Raw genomic sequence first — 20,846 nt, forward strand, 5'->3', positions numbered from 1 at the left:
GTCCGTATGTTTGGTTAAACCTTCAACTGTGAGTGTAAATGTGACCACCAATTGCCTACTATTTGCATATAATTATTTACCACAATTATCATTAGCAAAGACAGTGTTCTTTCCAATTTAATACTGCTTCTTTGTGATTAAAAACAAACAACAAACAACCACCACTATCACCATCATCGTCTACGAAATGGGATTTTCCCACTAACAAAGTACATATTAAGTAATAGATCTTGGAAGAAAAATAAGTTCCATAATTGGATGAGTTAAATAAAAATGTTCCTGTGCTGAGATAATCTTATAAATGTGCCCCTGCTGTGTTCTGTGTAATGGCCATGTCTGACCGTGCAGGAACATGGTCTGATCATACCACAGCTCCTGAGCAGGAAGGGGAGGGACAACAGAGTATACAGACAGGACACCAGGGGATCATAGTTTATTCTTTTTGTGAGGTAAAACATTTCCCTGCTTGTTTTTAAGCAATGTTTTACCTCAGAGAAAGAATCAGACACGACCCCCCTGCTGTCCTGTCTGAATACTTTCTTTTGCTTCCTCCCCTGCTCAGCAGCTGTGGTATGATCAGACCATGTTCCTGCATGGTCAGACACAGCCATTGCACAGTACACAGCAGGGGCACATTTATAAGATTATCTCAGCACAGGAACAATTATTTAACACAAATCCAATTGTGGAAATTATTATTATTCAAAGATCTATTAATTTAAATGTTGATTAAAATTAGCTTTGCTCATGGGAAAAACCCTTTAAAGAGGCAACTGATGTGTAAATCATCATTTGTCACAATACCCTCTCTGAGCACAGAGCTGATAGCAAATCTGCGCATATCAGAGGCCCATCTTTGTCCGATACGCACCTGGTGTCACAGCAAACTCTTTCCCAGTGTTATTTTTTTATATATTGTTATTGTGGCACTTTGTGTATGTGTGACTGGAGAGAGGAAAGAGATGGATCGTGACAGAAAGTCGGAGACCATGACACAGATTATACACTGCCCGGAACATAGACACCCCCTCCCTGCCTTACACCAGGTTGCTGCATTAGGATATGCTTTCTCTTAAAATACAACCTTTCATGAGATTAATGCTGCCAGAAACCATGAACAGCATGAATCAGGCAATGGCTGCATTATTGCAGCTGTGTGTGTTTTACTATAAAACGGTGAAGTGTTTCAGAGAAACCATACTTAAAAGTCCTGGTGAGGACAGTACATCTTGGATGACTAGCCCAAGGCATGTTCACGCCTGCTTATATCTACCACACTCCCTTAAGCTGACATGTCTGTTCCTATACACACACATAGGGAGAGATCGATCCGTCTATGTGAGCACTTAGTCTCCTGACGGCTTTACAAACTATGTTTTCTCTGAAACTCCACAGAACATTCAGAATCTCATAACAGATTCCCTTTAAAGAGAATCCAAGTCTCAAGTTTTCTTATTAAACAATAACTATTTAGAATGAAATACTATTTTTTAGCTTCAGTTATTTTCGATATATACTTGTATATATTATATATCATTATTTTCGTTACACAGCTGCTGCTTTGTTCAAAACTAAATTATGCTAGGAAAAAGCAGTTTGAAAAATTTGATTTACAGTATGTGCACATAGGAAATTTCGGTAAAAAAAAATTGACATTTGTGGAAGAATGATGTGGGCATGCTCTGTAACTTGTGCAGAGGTCATTGTGCACAGATGGTTGAAGATAAACTGTTTTCATAATTTGCTTAATATCACCAAATAAGTGATCCTGTATTATCCACCTACAGGTAACAGATATGTTATGAGGTTCCATTTTAATCCTGCCCTCTGATAGCAATGAGATTAAAGGGGTGCTCTCAAGCTTGAAAATTATCCCACATCCAAGGGACAGGAAACAACTTCCTGATTTTTAGGCATCTTGCAAACCTTACTGATCCATAGAACTCGGTCACTGAAGACGCTTTGTGTGAAAGGAGTGAAGTTTGACCAAAGCACCACTGCTCCATTCATTCTTATGAGAGTGCTGAAGACCAGTTGAGAGCAATGTTTGGCTATCTCCGCCTGTCCCAGTAAGAATTGAGCTTAAGGGTACCGTCACACTATACCATTTCGATCGCTACGACGGTACGATTCGTGACGTTCCAGCGATATCGTTACGATATCGCTGTGTCTGACACGCAGCAGCGATCAGGGATCCTGCTGAGAATCGTACGTCGTAGCAGATCGTTTAGAACTTTCTTTCATTGCTGGATCTCCTGCTGTCATCGCTAGATCGGTGTGTGTGACACCGATCTAGCGATCTAGCGATGCGATCCAGCGATGCGTTCGCTTGTAACCAGGGTAAACATCGGGTTACTAAGCGCAGGACCGCGCTTAGTAACCCGATGTTTACCCTGGTTACAAGCGTAAAACTAAAAAAAAACAAACAGCACATACTTACATTCTGGTGTCCGTCAGGTCCCTTGCCGTCTGCTTCCAGCACTGTGACTGCCGGCCGTAAAGTGAAAGCAGAGCACAGCGGCTGTGCTTTCACTTTCACTTTACGGCCGGCAGTCAGTGAGTGCGGGAAGCAGACGGCAAGGGACCTGACGGACACCAGAATGTAAGTATGTGCTGTTTGTTTTTTTTTAGTTTTACGCTTGTAACCAGGGTAAACATCGGGTTACTAAGCGCGGTCCTGCGCTTAGTTACCCGATGTTTACCCTGGTTACCCAGGGACCTCGGCATCGTTGGTCGCTGGAGAGCTGTCTGTGTGACAGCTCCCCAGCGACCACACTACGATTTACCTACGATCATGGCCAGGTCATATCGCTGGTCGTGATCGTAGGTAAATCGTATAGTGTGACGGTACCCTTAGTGCATGTTATGGACCAAGGCACCATTCACACAGGATTAATCAAAATCTCAGTTCATCTGGATTGGTGTGGATCCTAGTGGTTGAACCTCCAGCAATCTGGAAAGTATCCTCTATCCTATAAATAGCGGGTAACTTGCAAACTTGAGACTACCCCTTTAATGCTCAGTTTTTTACCTTGTGTACGCAGTTGAAGCTTAACAGTGATGTCTATAATAGTGACAGAAAATGTTGAGGTTCTCTGGGCAATATAAAACTAGAAAATTTTAGGTATATTTGGAAATATTTTGAAAACAATGTATATCACACATATTCATACCAAATGTGAAATAAAACAATAGTTTGTTTGATGTTTTACATTAACAAATGAAATAAAACCTCCAATACATGGTTTTCTGATTAGAGCTTCTATTTTATACAGGACTGTGCTGTGTGCTTTGTGACCTGAGTAATTGTTTCTTATTGAGTGTTGGTCATTCTTAGTGGGAAAAAAAATATTTCTTAACATAACATACACTTTTAGACTTTGATGAATAGATTTATTTGTTTGTGAAAACGTTTACAAAGAAAAGGTATAACGATTTCTTTACAGCCTACATAATGTCAAGTGATGTGATTAAATTAATAATGCCACTCTCTTTTACGAAGTAGAAAGACGAAAATAAAAGAATTGTGTGAGTCCAAAATGATTAGTGGATCAAACTGAGCAGCTTTACTTGTGATTAACATTAGAGGCACAGTACTGTAACAAAGCAATGATAACACTTCAATCAGAAATGAATTTTCAGCTACTATAAATGGTTCAAGACCAACATGCAACACTGAATCAGGTGAGATTATTTTATTGAATTACAATATATTTCTATTCTAATAATTGTCAAATTATTTATTTATTTTAAGAATTAAAGAATGGATAGTTATTAGTTTTTCTGCATTTCGCTTGCACAAAAAAAAGGTTTCTGAGGCTTCAGTGAACTTTTTCTCGGTGGTGTACAACCTCTTTAATGATTAGTGTGATGGCTGTAGAACCAGAGTTTCTGCCTGCAGTCCCTCTCCCCCTGCAGAGACGGCCACCATTCTGATCCTTCCATGACTGCTGCTACCTGAGGTGCGTCCCCCGCGCACTGTGCTTAGGACGCTCGAGCGCCCACTTCCTCTTCCTTAAAAAGGCCACGCAAATTCCTCCAAAGTGTTTCCTGCCAATAGCTGGAGGACATTTACTATTTAAAGCACCACTTCCAACATGGAGGTGCCTGTGCAATATAGTGAATTTGTTTCCTAACAATCTTTGTGAGTTCTCAGGTCCCAGTGCTCATATCTCTATACGCTACACCTGCTAGTGCTTATCTCCACGTCAGCCAGTTCTGGTGTACTTTCCATCGCTCATCTCAATGTCACCCGATCCTGTTGCTCCTGCCAGTGCTCATCTCCACATCAGCCAGTCGCGGTGCATTTGCAAGGTCTCGTCTCAACGTCACCCGATCCTGTTGCACCTACCATTGTTCATCCCAACATGGGCCAGTCCAGTTGCACTTGCAAGTGCTCATTTCAATATCAGCCAGTACCGATGGACCTGCCTGCGCTCATCTCAACATAAACTGGCAGTTGCCCCTGCCAGTGCCCATCTTAACGTCGGCCGCTCCCATTGCACCAGCCAGTGCTCATCGCAATGTCTGCCGGTCCTGCTGCACCTGCCAGTGCTCATCTCAACGATGGCACTATTTCATCAGTATGTGATATTATTATATAGTCATGGCACAGTGGTATTATTTAATTTTGTATACTAGAATTATTAGTAACATTAGTCTTGTAATAAATCTTGATTTCCTCCAAGCAGGGTAATAGACCACCATCCAGGGTGGTGCAGATTGACGTTGTACCTGACAGTGCTCATCTCAATGTCACCCAGTCCCTTAATACCTGCCAGTGCCCATCTCAATGTCTTCCACTCCCGTTGCACCTGCCAGTGCTCATCACAATGTCTGCCGGTCCCGTTGCACCTGCCAGTGCCCTTCTCAACGTCTGCCAGACCCGCTGCACCTGCCAGTGCTCTTTTCAACAATGACACTATTTCATCAGTATGTGGTAATATTATATAGTCATAGCATAGTGGTATTATTTAATTTTGTACACTAGAATTATTAGCAATATTAGTCTTGTAATAAATCTTCATTTCCTCCAAGCAGGGTAATATAAGTAATAGAGACCCCCCTCCAGGGTGTGGCTGGTTGACGTGGGTGGGGGGAGACGTTGGCAGCATTGGCCTGTGTGCTTTCAAAATACATGGGGTGAATAGCAGTTATACTCTGGCGCACCTTCAGCTCTACCTAATGGAGCTTTTCTCAAGTCTTGAGAAAGGACTATGAGCCAATAGTACGTAGAGGATTTTTTTGCAGATGAATTGACTGTACTAATATAATTTCAGTTACAGTCCAAATAAGGTGTGAGCATTATATTATCTGTGGTCATAAACATTAAAGGAGAACTCCCACTAACTTTTTTATGCAGTAAATGTGTATGTACATGCATGTAATGTAGTGTGAGTATATTAATATGCTCACCTGTGCCTGCTCTCTCCAGCGTCCAGAGACGTTCTTCTCTGCTTCTCTGTGACATCTTAGCTCTGCAGACTGGCCAGGTCAGCCGCTGCGTAACCCAGAATTAGGTTTAGCAATGAAAGCCTATGGAGTGTTAGAACATGGCTCCATAAGCTTTCATTGTAAAGTAGACTTCCAGCTCATGCATAGCGCTGCTCAGAATTGCAGTGATGTCACAGGGAAGCCAAGAAGAATGGGACTGGACACCGGAGAAAGGGGCAGTAGTCGAGTATACTATTACACTCGCACTACATGACATGCATGTACACACACATTTACTGCTATGTTAGTGAGAGTGCCTTTTTAATAGTAATGCAAAATATACTTTATTTTATAGAGAAACACTCAATCTTTTTAGCTACAGAACATTGAATGCTACCTTTAGTTGGCACTCCAAGCAAATAAGGATGCTCCAATTTTGAAAAAAAAAACAGGCAATTCAGAAGTTAAAGCAATGACTTTTGTTAGCTCCAGAATATAGTAGAACAGTGCTAAAGACTTATACATGTAAGGTTGGCCATACACATAAAATAGCTGTTAGCTGAATGCTTGCTTATTGATGGCTATTCTTTCCCAGCGGAATAAAATAACTGCAGTGTTGAAATTTAATAGGCTCAATACATGTTTTCTGCTGATGCCAAATGTCAGCGGACAGTCACTGCGACCACACACATTAAATTGTCAGCAAAACGCAGCCAGCTTCACGGAATTTGTATCTTATTCTTAATGCTTTATGTCAAATATAAAACTGTGCTATTCTAGTGGCTTTTTATAGGATTGTGCCTTTACCCATTAATAAAACAGGTAAACATGTTATTTGTATGCACGTTTGCAGCCACTTCAGTTATCAGTGATGTAAAAGTTAAATATAATCACCTGTAAATGTATACAGTCTGAATGAATGGCATCAATATGAAGTGCGGTGAACATGATAAATTTAGCAATATATCGTGCGTTCAGTCATGCTGGAAATGATGCCCCAGCACCTTCATCTGCACACTGTGATTTATAAACTTTTTTCTCAACCTCCAAAACAGTTTAAATCAAGCGGCTGCATAGTCATCTAAAAATAATCAGACAAGCATATGAAGGGGTAAATATCATTGCCTCTGACACTGATGGCTCATAGGCACAAAGAGTGAAATATTCAATAATATATCACATCTTTCTAGTGTTACGTCAGTAATTCTATTAATCTACTGTCACAAACAATCAATTTCTAAATATTTAATAAAACACTTTCCAAATTTTGCGATTATGATAGATTATCGGGATTTGCTGTTTAGGACCCAGTGGTCACAGTGTATAGCGCCAGTTCAAAAAACACTAAAGTAGACAAATCACAAAGCCAGTGTGGTATACACCCCCGTGTACTGCAGGAATTAAGTACCATACGACAGACAACTATTTCTAACATTCAACTATTCCAAACAGGGTCTGTACCGCAGGACAGGTACATAGAAAATGTGTAACCTATATTCATAAAGGAGACAAAAACTAAGCCCAGAAACTGTAGACATGTAAATTTAATCTGTACTGTGGGCAAAATCTTGGAGGGTTTTCTAAGAAATGCTATCCTGGAATAGTTCAATAAGAATAACCTCATAACCCAGCACCAACATGTGTTTATGAGTAATTGGTCCAGTTAGATTAATCTGATATTCTTCTATGAGAAGTTAAGTTCCAGACTGAACCAGGGTAACACCGTGGATCATGTCCATCTGTGCTCTTCAAAGTTGTTTGATACAGCATGCAATAATAGATTGGTACATTAAATGAAAGCAATGGAACTATGATAATATATGTGTAAATTGACTTATCAATTGGCTAAGTGATAAGAAACAAAGGGTGACTTTAAATGGAACATGCCCTGGCTGGTTTACAGTTAACAGTTGGGTCAGTATTCGACCCTCTTCTTCCAAACATATTTATTAATGACCTTGCACAGGGTATATAGTGCAAAATTTCAATATTTCCAGTTGATACTAAACTCTGTAAGGTCATCAAAACAGAAGATGATAACTTAATATTACAAAGGGATGTATGTAACCTGGAGGCTTAGGCTGAGAAATGGCAATAAAGTTTAATCTACATCAATATAAGGTCATGCACTTGGGCCACGGAAATAAAATGTACAAATATGTAATAAATGATAGAACACTGGATAAAACTGTAACTGAAAAAGACTTGGGTATATCTATATATATAATCGTCTAAGGGGCACTTCCCTCTGTTTTTCTGTCTGTCATGGAAATCCCGCATCGCTGATTGGTCGCGGCCGGCAGGGCACCAGTCAGCGCTTACACAGGGTTAATGGCTGCATTACACCGCGTTATGCCACGGTGTAACGCAGTCCGTTAACGCTGCTATTAGCCCTCTGTGATCAACTTTTTACTATTGATACTGCCTATGCAGCATCAATAGTAAAAAGATCTAATGTTAAAAATAATTAAAAAAATAAAAAATCATTATATTCTCACCTTCCGGCGCCTTTCCCGCTCCTCGCGATGCTCCGGGCCATGCATTGCAGTCTCACGAGATGATGACGTCTCACGAGACCGCTATGTCATCATCTCGCGAGACCGCACTGCATTCTTGGGACCGGAGCATCGCGAGGAGCATCGCTAAACGCCTCGCCTGGATCTGGGGGCCGCCGGAAGGTGAGTATATAACTATTTTTTATTTTAATTCTTTTTTTATAACAGGGATATGGTGCCCACATTGCTATATACTACGTGGGCGGTGTTATAAACTATGTGGGCTGTGTTATATACTACATCTCTGTGCTATATACTATATGGGCTGTGCTATATACTACATCGCTGTGCTATATACTATGTGGGCTGTGTTATATACTGTGTGAGCTGTGTTATATACTGTGTCTCTGTGCTATATACTATGTGGGCTGGGCAATATATTACGTGGCTGGGCAATATACAATGTGGATGTGTTATATACTGCGTGAGCTGAGCTATATAAAGTGTGAGCTGTGCTATATACTACGTGAGCTGAGCTATATACTACGTAGCTGTGCAATATATTACGTGGCTGTGCTATATACTACGTGAGCTGTGCTATATACTATGTGGCTGTGTTATATACTATGTGGGCTGTGCTATATACTACGTAGCTGTGCAATATACATGGCTGGGCAATATACTACGTGGCTGTGCTATATACTACGTGGCCTGTGTTATATACAACGTGGGCTGTGTTATATACTACATGGGCTTTGCTATATACTGAGTGGGCTGTGCTATATACTTCGTGGGCTGTGCTATATACTACGTGGGCTGTTATACACTGCGTGGAATGTGTTTTATACTATGTGGGCTGTGCTATATACTACATGGGCGGTGTTATACACTGCATGGGCTGTGCTATATACTACGTGGGCTGTGTTATACACTGCGTGGGCTGTGGTATATGCTGTGTGGGCTGTGCTATATACTATGTGGGCTGTGCTATATACTACATTGGGCTGTGCTGAATGCTACGTGGCTGTGTTTTATGCTATGTGGCTGTGCTATATGCTACATGGGCGGTGTTATATGCTATGTGGCCTGTGCTATATACTACGTGGCTTGTGCTATATGCTACATGGCTGTGCTATATGCTATGTGGGCTATGTTATATGCTACATGGACTGTGATATATGCTACTTGGCTGTGGTATATTTTTCTACTGTATCTGCGCATTATCATCGTGGTATGTGTTAATGAGGGGGCCCACTGAGACTCTTTCGCCCGGGGCCCTCAAAAACCTGGAGCTGGCCCTGGCTTCACTGATTGGTCACGCCTGGCCAGCCAAATCCTGTTGGCCAATTGGCGCGGAATTTGAACCACGCTTTGCTAATTGGTCGCGCCCGGCTGGCCGAATCCTGTATATAAATTGTATTATTCAGAAAACTTCATAAATAAACTACATACATATTCTAGAATACCCGATGCGTTAGAATCGGGCCACCATCTAGTGGTAATATAACAAACTCAACTTTAGTGACCAGTGCCAGACAGCTACCACCAAGACATATAACATAATGGGATGCATTAAAAGAGGAATAGATGCTCATAATAAGAACATGTTTTTGCCTCTACACAATTTACCAACCAGGCCACACTTTGAATACTATTAATATATTTCCACAATTGGCACTACTATCAATAACGTAATTAATAGTCAACCTGTAGCAGATAAGTAATGCCAATCCATCGGGGATTTTAAAACTAAATATATTTCCAATTATATCCCCACATAGTGATCACCTACATAACAAGCATAGAAATTGACCTAATACATATAGACCATCCAGATCGCAGTACTACATCGACCTGATTGTAAAAGTTCTGATGTTGGTAGTCCCTTGTTTACTTAGGGCTATCATTAATAACTAATATATCATCTAAGATAGTCAGTGGAAAGTGCTCTGGCCAGTAGCAACTTTCCACTCTGTCTCTCTGGATAGAGCATGTAGTATTCCCTCACTCTTATTGAGGCTAGGGTTGAGCGACCTTCACTTTTATAGGATCGGGTCGGGTTTCACGAAACCCGACTTTTGGAAAAGTCGGGTCGAGTGAAATCGGCCGATCCTATAAAAAAGTCGGGGTCGGGGTCGGCCGAAACTCGAAACCCAATGCAGTGCATTGGGTTTCCATGGTTCCCAGGGTCTGAAGGAGCGGAAACTCTCCTTCAGGCCCTGGGATCCATATTTAAGTGTAAAATATAGAATTAAAATAAAAAATATCCTTATACTTACCCTCTGACGTGCCCTGGTACTAACCGGGAACCTTCCTTCCTTAGAATCAGCCTTCCAGGACCTTCGGTGACGTCGCGGGTGACGTCGCGGCTTGTGATTGGCCGCGCGGCCGCCCATGTGACCGCTCGCGCGGCCAATCACAAGCCGCGACGTCACCCGCGACGTCACCGAAGGTCCTGGAAGGGCTGATTCTTAGGAAGGAAGGCTGTCGGAAGGAAGCAGGGCGCTTCCGAGGGTGAGTATATTCCTATTAGGTATATACATTTATAGCGTTCCCAGAAAATGTCAAGGGCATCTTTTTATTGTCCAAGAACACCCAAAAATGTGTAGTTTAAGCCAGTATCTCAAAACCGCAGACATGAGAACAACAACTCCCTACATTCTTACACCGCATTCATCCATCTTATATCCCAGGATGTTTTTTTCAACTTATTGTATAAGACATTCATTTATGCCAATTTATTATGTAACTCTACATTTCCTTTTGATCTTGGGCCTTTTTAAGCCCAGCCCTAAAAATAAAGGAGCAGAGACTATTCTGACAGACAACGAGCGTGTGTCTCTCTGATTATTGCTTTATTGCGTAGGTACCTAATAAACAGAACACCTGAGTAGGTTGGAAATCCCTTCTCTAACAACTTGGAGGCCCCAGCGAGATAATATAATTTCTCCTTCGACATTCATCTTAGACTGAACAATTGACTGCCTCCGTCCCGAACAGAAAACCAAATCCCGGGTAAGTGAGTAGATTTATTACTCACACAGTTTTCTCTCCGAGAATGGAGGCTTTATAGAGTCAGTCTTTGGGGATTTCTAACGGGAAAAGCCCTCAGGTAAAAGAAAGTATCTGTTATTTGTTTTGTTGTCTCTTGCTTGTCTTTGTCTGTTTTGTTTGTTGTTTGTTTAAGTGCTGTTAACAATTGTTTTTGTTTCATTATGAAGTACAATGATTTTCCATCATTTGTTTTGTCTGTATTTATAACAAAGGTTTCTGTCTGTCTGTCTGTCTGTAACGATGTCAATGTTTGTTAATACTGTAAATATTGTAATTGAAGTGTCTTGATTCTACTATGCTCTGCTATACTTGTCCTATGATTGTTCTATATTTCTTTCCTTCTTTATCACTCTTATTCTGCTTTTGGTTAGTTAATTATATTAGTTGAGTTTATTAGTGCCTTGTCAGTTCTTAATTGATAAGTAGTACTGATAGAGCTGTGCTGAACTGTTCTGATTATACTGTGTTTCTTTCTGATATATTGCTGAATCAATGTTGTGGGGTACAGAGCAGCGCTCATGATGTATGGAGACTAAATGATGTGTGCTCAGTATATAAATAGCCTTTTTATTAAAAGCAGTGAGTTGTTACATGAAAAAAACTTACAGGAAGGTCCCGGGTGGGAGTTTGTAGTGAAGTAGGAAAGAGCATGTGAAGACAATCTATGTGAACATGAATGCTTATTTTTGTATGCAATCCTGTACTCAGATAGGAAATGGATTAGAGGATATAATGAACCAAGTAAGAGATTCCATAAATAGATGTGATTTATGTTTTTGTCCATTGGCACTAGATTATTTTGATAAAATGTGAGGAGCGAAAAAATACTGAAATAATGCGTGTATGGATTTGATTGAAAAATCAGACAAATGCTTCCCATGGGTGCAGCACATGCTGTGTGAAAAGTGTCTATGTTCACCACAGTAGGCGCAGAGAATACTCTTGTCATATAGTAACTCATCCTCATGGATTGATGAGAAGCTGGGTAGATATATTAGACTCTAGATGGTATATGCCAAGGTGGAAAGATAATATCACGGATGAATATTATCTTATTGAACCCGGAGTAGGTTCAGGAATAGACCTTGCATATTCAGAGTCTAGTGAGGACTCAGATCCAGATGTATGAGGAGTATATAGCGCTTGTGGTTGGAACTGCGTTGTTCATAGTGATCCACTTTTACAGGACAGTGTGCATCAGCATCAGGAGAGAACAGTGAGTTGCGGTTCAGCTTATTGCTTTGGAAGCAGGATTGCTGGCTATCATAGTAGACCAGTGGGATCCAGGTTATATATAACAGGGCTGAAGACAGGGGTCGCTACCTTTGACAGCTGTTATGGGTGATACATTAACCAGGTCAGGACAGATTACGGATCCGAGATATAAGATAAAGGACCTGGTGGGAAATAAAGCAGATAAGGATACCGCTAATAGTTCTGGAAAAGGCAGGGATGCCAAGGAATTTGTTTTTGGATGCTGAGAGATGGAAGCATTTAAGTAAGAAGCATGCCACATGGATTGATAAATATGACTATGGGATGCAAGTGGCAGTATGGATCAGAACCTCTGAACGACATGATCCGTATTTTAATACTGAGATGAATGTGGAACATGATTGAAGTTACAATGTGAGCACATATGAGAGGCGATTTGCAGCATTCCCCCCGCAGGCACGCAGGCACAGGCAGTCCCCCTTACTGAGTTCAGTGTCTGTGCAGCTCCCTCCACCCCTGTAACTGGGGGGGATGAGATCAGCCCCCTTCCAGCAGCAGCCCAGTAAAGAGTGAGATTGCATGGGAAAAGGAAGGTTGATTCCAGCGTCAGTCGCAATGCAAATGCAGGCAGGCTTCCCAGCATACGTTTCCTCTCCTCCTATGCATTTAACTACAAACCAATACCCTGGGATGCCAAAAGGATCCCCGGATAGTTTTTCCACTCCATTAAATAGTCCTAGACAGCAGCAGGAAGCCCTTACCTAAGGAAGTGAAGACAGGTTTCACTTACAGACTACCCCTACACCTCCTCCGGGTGACAATAAAGCAGAGTAGACAGCGAATGGAGGTGTATAGGAGATGACCAGTCCAGTGAAGGGTTGATGGGGGCTACAGAAAGTAGTCCTACGCACTCACAACCTCCAGTGCACGCAGGCAATCCACAGGATAGGCAGAGGGATAAAAGAGCCATGGGATCCACTAGCTGGATCTGTAATAAATGCCATAATACAGGAGATACCAGCAGACAAGAAAACTAGGGAGTCGGGACAGTAATTTCTAGCCTGGTTACTTGTGGTTGCCAGAAAGCAGACAGAGGACTTAGCTTCAGGATTACCAGAAGTATTTTAGGGTTCAGAGGAGCCTATTGACAGATTTTATGCTAGATGTACAGCAGGGTTCAAAGTCTCAGAGATCATGATTATGTCCTGAAGAATCTAGGGAAGCTAGGTTTCTTAAAAATATGTTCCTGACAGGATTAAGAGAAGAGTGAGGCCAGAATGTATCTATGCTACACTCAATCAGTCCCTTCCCATGTTATGGTGAATATACCTCCAGATGTATTTAATAATGCTGTGAAAACTGCGGTGCAGGGGACAGGTATATATCACAGGGGAACAGCGGGAGAGAAGAAAAGGAAAGATGGGAGTTTGCCAAGAGAAGTGTAAACAAAAATAGTGGTCCCCACAGGATGGCTATCACTTTCACACAATTATAATGCCTGATTGATACATTAGCGAGTTGTACTGATATGAGAAAATGGATATGCCACAATGATTCATGACAGTGAAAACAGTCCGGAGTGTAGGGACAGATGGGGCAGTCCATCCCTTGCATGAAACAGAACCCAAGAATGTGTGAATAGCACGGACCACAGACTTGTGTGCCCAATTGCTGGTCTCAGATAAATGTCCTAACCTTGATAGGTGCTGATATCCTGAGTGTAATGAATGCAGTTATTAATTGTTTGGAAGAAAAGTATTACTGTTACAGGCCTATTGTCTGGAGCAACCCTCTCCACTATGATGTCGCTAATTTAGCTACATGATGAAAAACTGAAAATTGACAAAGATGAGGACATTCAGCAAATGCTTAAGCAAATATCAGCTGCTGTATGGGTAAAGGATAAGAGAGACGTTCGTTTGTTAAGGATAACACAAGTATCCATCAAATTCAAGCCAGGTACTGTACCGGTGTGTATTAGACAATATCCCCTGAGCAGAGAGCAACCAGGTATGTCTAATTGAAAATAGATTCTTTGCTAATCTTTTTGTATCACGAAGGATGTAAGGTTTCAAGAAAAAAAAAAAAAGAGAGGAAAAAAAGTAGTTTTCTTAGGTCACTGAATGGGTAAAAGGCCGAAAGCTAAGCAATTGTGCCCACTTCCGTAAGTACACTGGAACATTCCTAGGGCTGATCAGCTACTGTAGAGAATGGATTCCCTCTGCATCATAAATCATGCCCCCTCTATGTGATGTGTTGTCAATGTGAAACAAGGGTCAGGCATACCAACTGACCACAGAAGCAAAAGAGGGGTTTAGGGACCGGAAGGAAGCCATTCTCTCAGCCCCAGCACTAGGAATCCCAAGTTATGACCTCCCTTTCCGTTTGTACTGTCATAAATCCGGGGGGACATGTTATGGGTGTACTGTTTTAACACAAATACTTGCCAATATGCAAGAGCCGCCAATCCCTAATGTAAATCTAGAGCTTTATGTAAATGGATCACAGTTTTTTTTCAAAAAGACATAGTACCTCATAGAGGTTGTGCAATAGTTGATCAACATGAGGTGGTAAAAAGTGAAGCTATACGTTCTAGGATGTCTGCTCGGGAAGCTGAATTGAAAGCACTCGCTGAGGCATGTATAATGGCAGAGCATTTACTGATAGTGCCACGCATTCAGCATTTTCCATGATTGCGGTCCCATATGGAAGAGCAGAAGGTTTAGTGGTTCTTCTGGTAAACCCATTAAAAAAGCAGAGTTGGTAGCTCAGCTTCTGAGAGCACTGGAACTGCCCAAGAGAGTTGCAATAATTAAAGTGCAGGCTCATACTAAGGAACGCACTAGAGAAGCTGAAGGCAATAATAGAGCTGGCATTGCGGCAAAGGCTGCTGCGCTACTACCTCTCCCCGCAGAAATATACACTGTGCAGGTGTCCGGGGGGATGAACCTACAACTACTCCAGAGCCTGTAGATCAGGCCTCTGCAGCGGAAAAAGAAGATTGGCAAAGCCACTCCTGTGCGAAGGAAGAAGATGGACCGAGGAGAGCGGACAGTAAGTACTGCCTTCCTAGGGCACTGTTCCCCATAATGTGCGCTCTCTCATGGACTGGTGCATCAGTCTAAAGACGCAATGGTAAGTCAGGTAAAAGCTAATTGGGTGACCCCAGAATTCCATTGTGCTGCTGCTAGATTCGTATGGGAATGCGTAGTCTGTGTATGCCTAAATGTAGGAAAAGTGCACCGCCTGACCATTGTATCTGCTCCAGCTACCTCAAATTAATTTCATACAGCTTCTAGAGGTAGGCATCTATGTCTGGTGACGTCACCGCTCTGCTTTCCGGCTGACCGACGCTCACAGCCAGTACAGGAGGAGAGCAGAGCACAGCGCTGGAGGACAGACAGCGGTAGGTAAGTATGTAGTGTTTGTTTTTTTTACTTTTAGGATGGTAACCAGGGTAAACATCGGGTTACTAAGCGCGGCCCTGCGCTTAGTTACCCGATGTTTACCCTGGTTACCAGCGAAGACATCGCTGAATCGGTGTCACACACGCCGATTCAGTGATGTCTGCGGGGAGTCCAGCGACCAAATAAAGTTCTGGACTTTCTTCCCCGACCAGCGACAGCACAGCAGGGGCCTGATCGCTGCTGCCTGTCACACTGGACGATATCGCTAGCGAGGACGCTGCAACGTCACGGATCGCTAGCGATATCGTCTAGTGTGATGGTACCTTTAGGCTTTTGTACTCTGGCATTGGGTTGTCTCTGCCATTGTTTCTTTAATTTAATCAATGTGGCCGTGTTGTTTGCTCAGCGTTAGTTCAGTTGGAGTGTAATGTTCTTTGTGGTTTAAATGATTTTTTTTATTTTTATTTATTGCTGGATTGTGCATAGGAGCATAGTATCAATGTTATTTTGTTCTTTATTTCAGAATTGCATTAGTCATGGCCAGCGGCAGCGATTCCAGCCACACCCCACCGCTGAGGAGTCCGGTGAGTACATGATCTACTATTGCTTATATTCGCTGTCATTAGTAGATGGGTCACTCAACTTTTTGGTAAACTATTTTGCAGGCTTCTTCAAGTGAGGAGGAGAACCAGGAGGAAGAGAGGGAGCAGCAGCAGGGACCACGGGGCCAAGCTGTGGCTGCAGGACGGAGAGTAAGTATTTATTTCAAACCTTTTCATTTTTTTTGTTTAATTTTTTTGTTTTTGCGGTTATGGGGGGTGGTGGGAGGTTGTGGTGTTGTGTGTAGTAGGTGGCGGTGGAGGAGGTAGGGACAATTTTTTTTATCTTTCAAACATTAATATTTTCCATTTTTTCTAGGTCTCACAACGGGCCCTGGATGAACCACTCAATATTGACATGATGGTGGCATCCATTGAAGCACGGGGCCCGTTGTGGTACAGCCGTGAACCCCGGCACACGGACCAGGGCATATTGCGGTGTCTGTGGATAGAGGTGGCACAATCGCTGTGGGATGGCTTCGACAGCGCTTCACCAAAGGCCAAAACTAGTTTCCGTAAGTATTTACAAAATGCTGCTGTGACCCATCATGCCAGGATTACACAACCGTCTGTGCTGTCTTCTATTGGGATTGCACACGGTTGCGTAATCGTTTTCAATATATTATCTAAAACCTTTTTTATTTTTTCAATTTATACACAGTTAAACAATTGAAGACCAGATGGCGCTCCATGAAGGACCGCTTCCGGAGGGGCCTGAAAAAGGAGGGACAGACTCGTAGTGGTGCTGCCGCTTCAAGGACCTCGGTGTATAAGTACAACCGTATACTGCAGTTCTTGCGACCGGTCCTTGAAAGCAGAGAGTAAGTATAGTACTTATGCACACACCTAGTTTTTACAACATGCATATTCACATACTACATTCCAGCCACGTAGCTTATTGCCCAGCCAGTTATTTTGGCAAGTACAAAGTATAGAAATGAAGAAAAAAAGGAAAGCTCACCGAGGCGTGAAAAGTAAAAAATACATACTTTTATCCTCTTCAATCATAAGCAGAGGATGAAACATCAGCACAATACAATAGACACTAGCTACGCATTTCAGGTGACAGGGAACATCAGACCTGAAACGCGTAGATAGTTTTTTTATTGTATTGTGCAGATGTTTCATCCTCTGCTTATGATTGAAGTGAATAAAGTATTTTGTTTTTACTTTTCACGCCTCGTTGACCTAGAATTTTTTATTCATTTCTGGTCTTCTCACACTTGACACAGCGGCTCCGTGCTCCGAGCCTTCTGGGATTACTACAATGTTGAGCTTGACTTACTAGCAATTTCACTGAAATCTGAAGTATACAGAACACAGAAAAATAGTAGATTGGCCATGCCCAGCCAATATTTAATAGTGTAGTAGTATAGTGGCTATCCAGGTGTATCCCCGATTTTTTATACACAAAAAAGTAAAATATAATAGATACGGCATACATTCCACTGCAAAGCAGGTTATGTTCCCATGGTTGCTCAGCTCGCAGGACCTGTGATGACGTCTCGGTCACATGACCGTGACGTCATGGCAGTTCCAACGTAAGCATAATTGTCTGGCGTTGCAAACCACAACCATGGGTGACTATTGTGAATTAAATAAATACCTTTTTTTTTAATATTGATGGTGCATATGCAGTGTCAATATTAAAAATAGGTTAATATTAATGGCGGCAATGGATACCTGGCGGTAAAGTTAATTAATGACGCATGTGAAATGTGATATTTAGTATACTAATGGTTTCCTTATGTTTTCACAGAACACACAGCAGCACCCGCGAGACTGTCCGACCCTCTGGAGCGGTCCTTTGTGAAGCGCCATCTGAACAGTCGCAGCCATCCCACAGCGAGAGCAGGTCTGCACCACCACAATCTGGCGAACCGGCAGCCGGTCCATCAGATGTTCCCCTGGCCGAGGCCTCTGTCGCTCCTTCCTTTGGGTCTTCCCGACAGCGTCAGCGGGCCTCGGACAGGGCGCCCATGCCCGAATTTTTACATCTGAGCACCGTATTTCAGAATGGTTTCAAGGCGCTGTGCGATAAAATGTGCAATATCGAACGGCGTCTTGAAAACATCGAAACGGATCTCTCGAGGCCGGCCAAACATTTTTTTACTGCCATTCACAACGGCATGGTTGAACATCTTACGCCGGAACTCCAGATTTCGGTCATACAGGGCTGCAACAATGTATATGTCAGTGCTCTGCAGCAGGCTCGGGTCATGCAGTCAGCGACAAATATGCCCGCAGTACCATCGCTGGCTGCCATGACTCCGACTCCTGCTGCAGAGCACCACCACAGAGCTCCGCGTGCCGAGGGCCACCGCCACCGCCACCACAGAACAGAGCCCCAAAGTTCAGAGCCTGACAGGCCTTCAAGGGGACACAGACGGGATGCCGACCCACACCCAGAGGGAGAGAGGAGGAAAAAGAAGAAGAAGACGACGACAAGTACTACGACCTTGGCTATGGCTGCTCCCAAAAGTACCACCAGAAAACACCCCGGGTCGACCCGGAGCACACCAAGTACCCAGGCTGGGTCTACACGGAGTACACCCAGTACCCAGCCTGGGTCTACAAGGAGTACACCATCACAGCCTGGGTCTACCCGGAGCCGGAGTAGCCAGCCAAGGACACTGGTCGTCCCTCCTCCTCCCTCACCTCCTGCTTTGCTAATCTCGCCACCATCCACTGCCTGGATTGATGTCGGCATCCCGTCTAGTGTGATAGAGTATGCTGCTTCCTCCCCCTCGTCCTCCTCCTCGGTCTCCTCAACACCCCCAAAAAGTGTGGGATATCAATCCCCTTTAATTGCGGATGTTGGTACCCCCTAATAACATTTCCCAATTTTTTTTTTTTGTACCCTAAATAAATGTTATTTTTAAAAAAAAAAATTAGTTTTTATTGTCTCAAATAAAGTTTGCACCAAATCACACCTTGCGCCGTATACACAAATCTTGTCTTTGTAACACCTGATGTGCAATGTCTGACAATATTTATCAATTTGTTTTTTTCATTGTTTTATAGGGCTGTCGCTCATTGTACTCAGATGTTACAAACACAAACAGCATTGCTCAATATGTCAAGTTTACAATGTACCATCACACAACAATTTCAGTATAGATAAAGTTGGTTTTTGTGTGTAACCAACGTTATCTTTTCTGAAATCGTAAAACGATTGAGCCCCTGCTGTGAGTTTTTTGGTGTCAGCGAATGATTTGGAATTTTTTTTGGGTAACTGATCAGACGCTGTCATTGTTGGATCGGCGAGTTTAGACCGATCCAGCGATGTCTTTGTTTTAAACAAGGGAATATTGGGTTACTAGCGCACTGTTTTAAACACTCAAATAAAAAGTGAACAATACCCCACAAATATAAAAAGGTGTCTACCACGTCCCTCGCCGTCATCTTTCCGCACTGACACTGTGATTCCCGCCCGTAAAGCTGAGCACACCGTTGACTTAATAATAAACGCTGTGCTGGGCTTTAGGGCTGCCACAGTACGGGAAGTTGGCGGCGATGGACGTTTCACACACCGGAGTGTAAGGGTTTTTTGTATTTTTTAAAATTACATTTACAATGGTAAACAGGGAAAACATCATGAGTGTGGCAAAGCGCTTCATAACATTACCCAGATTACACGGGACTTGCTCTTTTTTGGTCGCTGGAGAGCTGTCTGTGTGACAGCTCTCCAGCAACCACGCGACAACTAAACAACGATCTCGGTCCAGTCGTATCACTGGTCGGTATCGTTGGGTAATAGTTTTATTAATGTACCTTAAGAATATTGGTCAGGTGAGGTGGAAGCAATGTTCACAGTGTCGCCACTATTTGACTCTGGACGAATTCTTTCATCCTGAGTACAATAGTGTTAACTCTGTAGAGTTTTGCAAACATGATCGTCTCCCTCCTTGTCTAGCCTGGTTCCATATGCAAATAGTCTGCAGCATTAAAAATGGTTGACAAGGTGGGAGCCGATTATGTAATTATACGTCAAAACTATGGAACACACAAATTTTGTGTGACACACATTACTTTCAATAAAATTGGATTTTACAATTCTATTACTATGGAAAAACGTATGGGAGATTTGTTTGGTGAAAACGGAAAGGCACAAGAACTTTATTTCAAAACACAACGCATTATACAATCAGGGGACATTTTAACAATAACCATACATAGTATGGTTAAATGACATGGACTACACAGTGTTTACATGACATCAAAATAACACGAAGAATTAAACCATTTGATCTTGCCATGAAACACGGCCAACATCAGAAACAAAGTATGCAGCAAATTGGTCCCTCATATGAGCAATCTCCACAGTTGTCCGCAGAGGATGAGCTTGATAATCAGGCAATGGATTTGGTATGGGTTCATCGAGTTCCACGTTGACTCTCTCTTTATCAATAATAAAATTGTGGAGAACCACACACGCCTTCACCACCTCATCCACTGTCTCAATTTTCAAATTTATAGCGGATCCTAAGATACGCCATTTGGAGAGCAGGATGCCAAAGGCGCACTCCACAGTTCTTCTGGCCCTGGACAGTCTATAATTAAATATAGTTTTGGTGCGGTCCAACCCACGACTTGAGTAAGGTTTAAGTAGGTTGCCACTCATTTGAAAAGCCTCATCACCA

General features: G+C 42.5%; 2 protein-coding genes across 2 annotated transcripts in view; one reads left to right on the plus strand and one right to left on the minus strand.

The window, feature by feature from the left end:
- The window catches only part of CHRNA7 (cholinergic receptor nicotinic alpha 7 subunit), a 622,924-nt gene that overhangs the window by 372,209 nt on the left and 229,869 nt on the right, over nt 1–20,846 (minus strand). The window lies entirely within an intron of this gene.
- Nucleotides 16,536–19,049, plus strand: LOC138676511 (uncharacterized). The gene is made up of 3 exons (XM_069765887.1): nt 16,536–16,718; nt 16,865–17,024; nt 17,963–19,049. Exons 1-3 carry the CDS (start codon nt 16,562–16,564, stop codon nt 19,032–19,034), a joined length of 1,389 nt encoding a protein of 462 aa, XP_069621988.1. The 5' UTR covers nt 16,536–16,561; the 3' UTR covers nt 19,035–19,049.

The sequence above is a fragment of the Ranitomeya imitator genome, chromosome 4, assembly GCF_032444005.1.
Source record: "Ranitomeya imitator isolate aRanImi1 chromosome 4, aRanImi1.pri, whole genome shotgun sequence".
In the NCBI taxonomy this organism is placed as follows: Eukaryota; Metazoa; Chordata; class Amphibia; order Anura; family Dendrobatidae; genus Ranitomeya; species Ranitomeya imitator.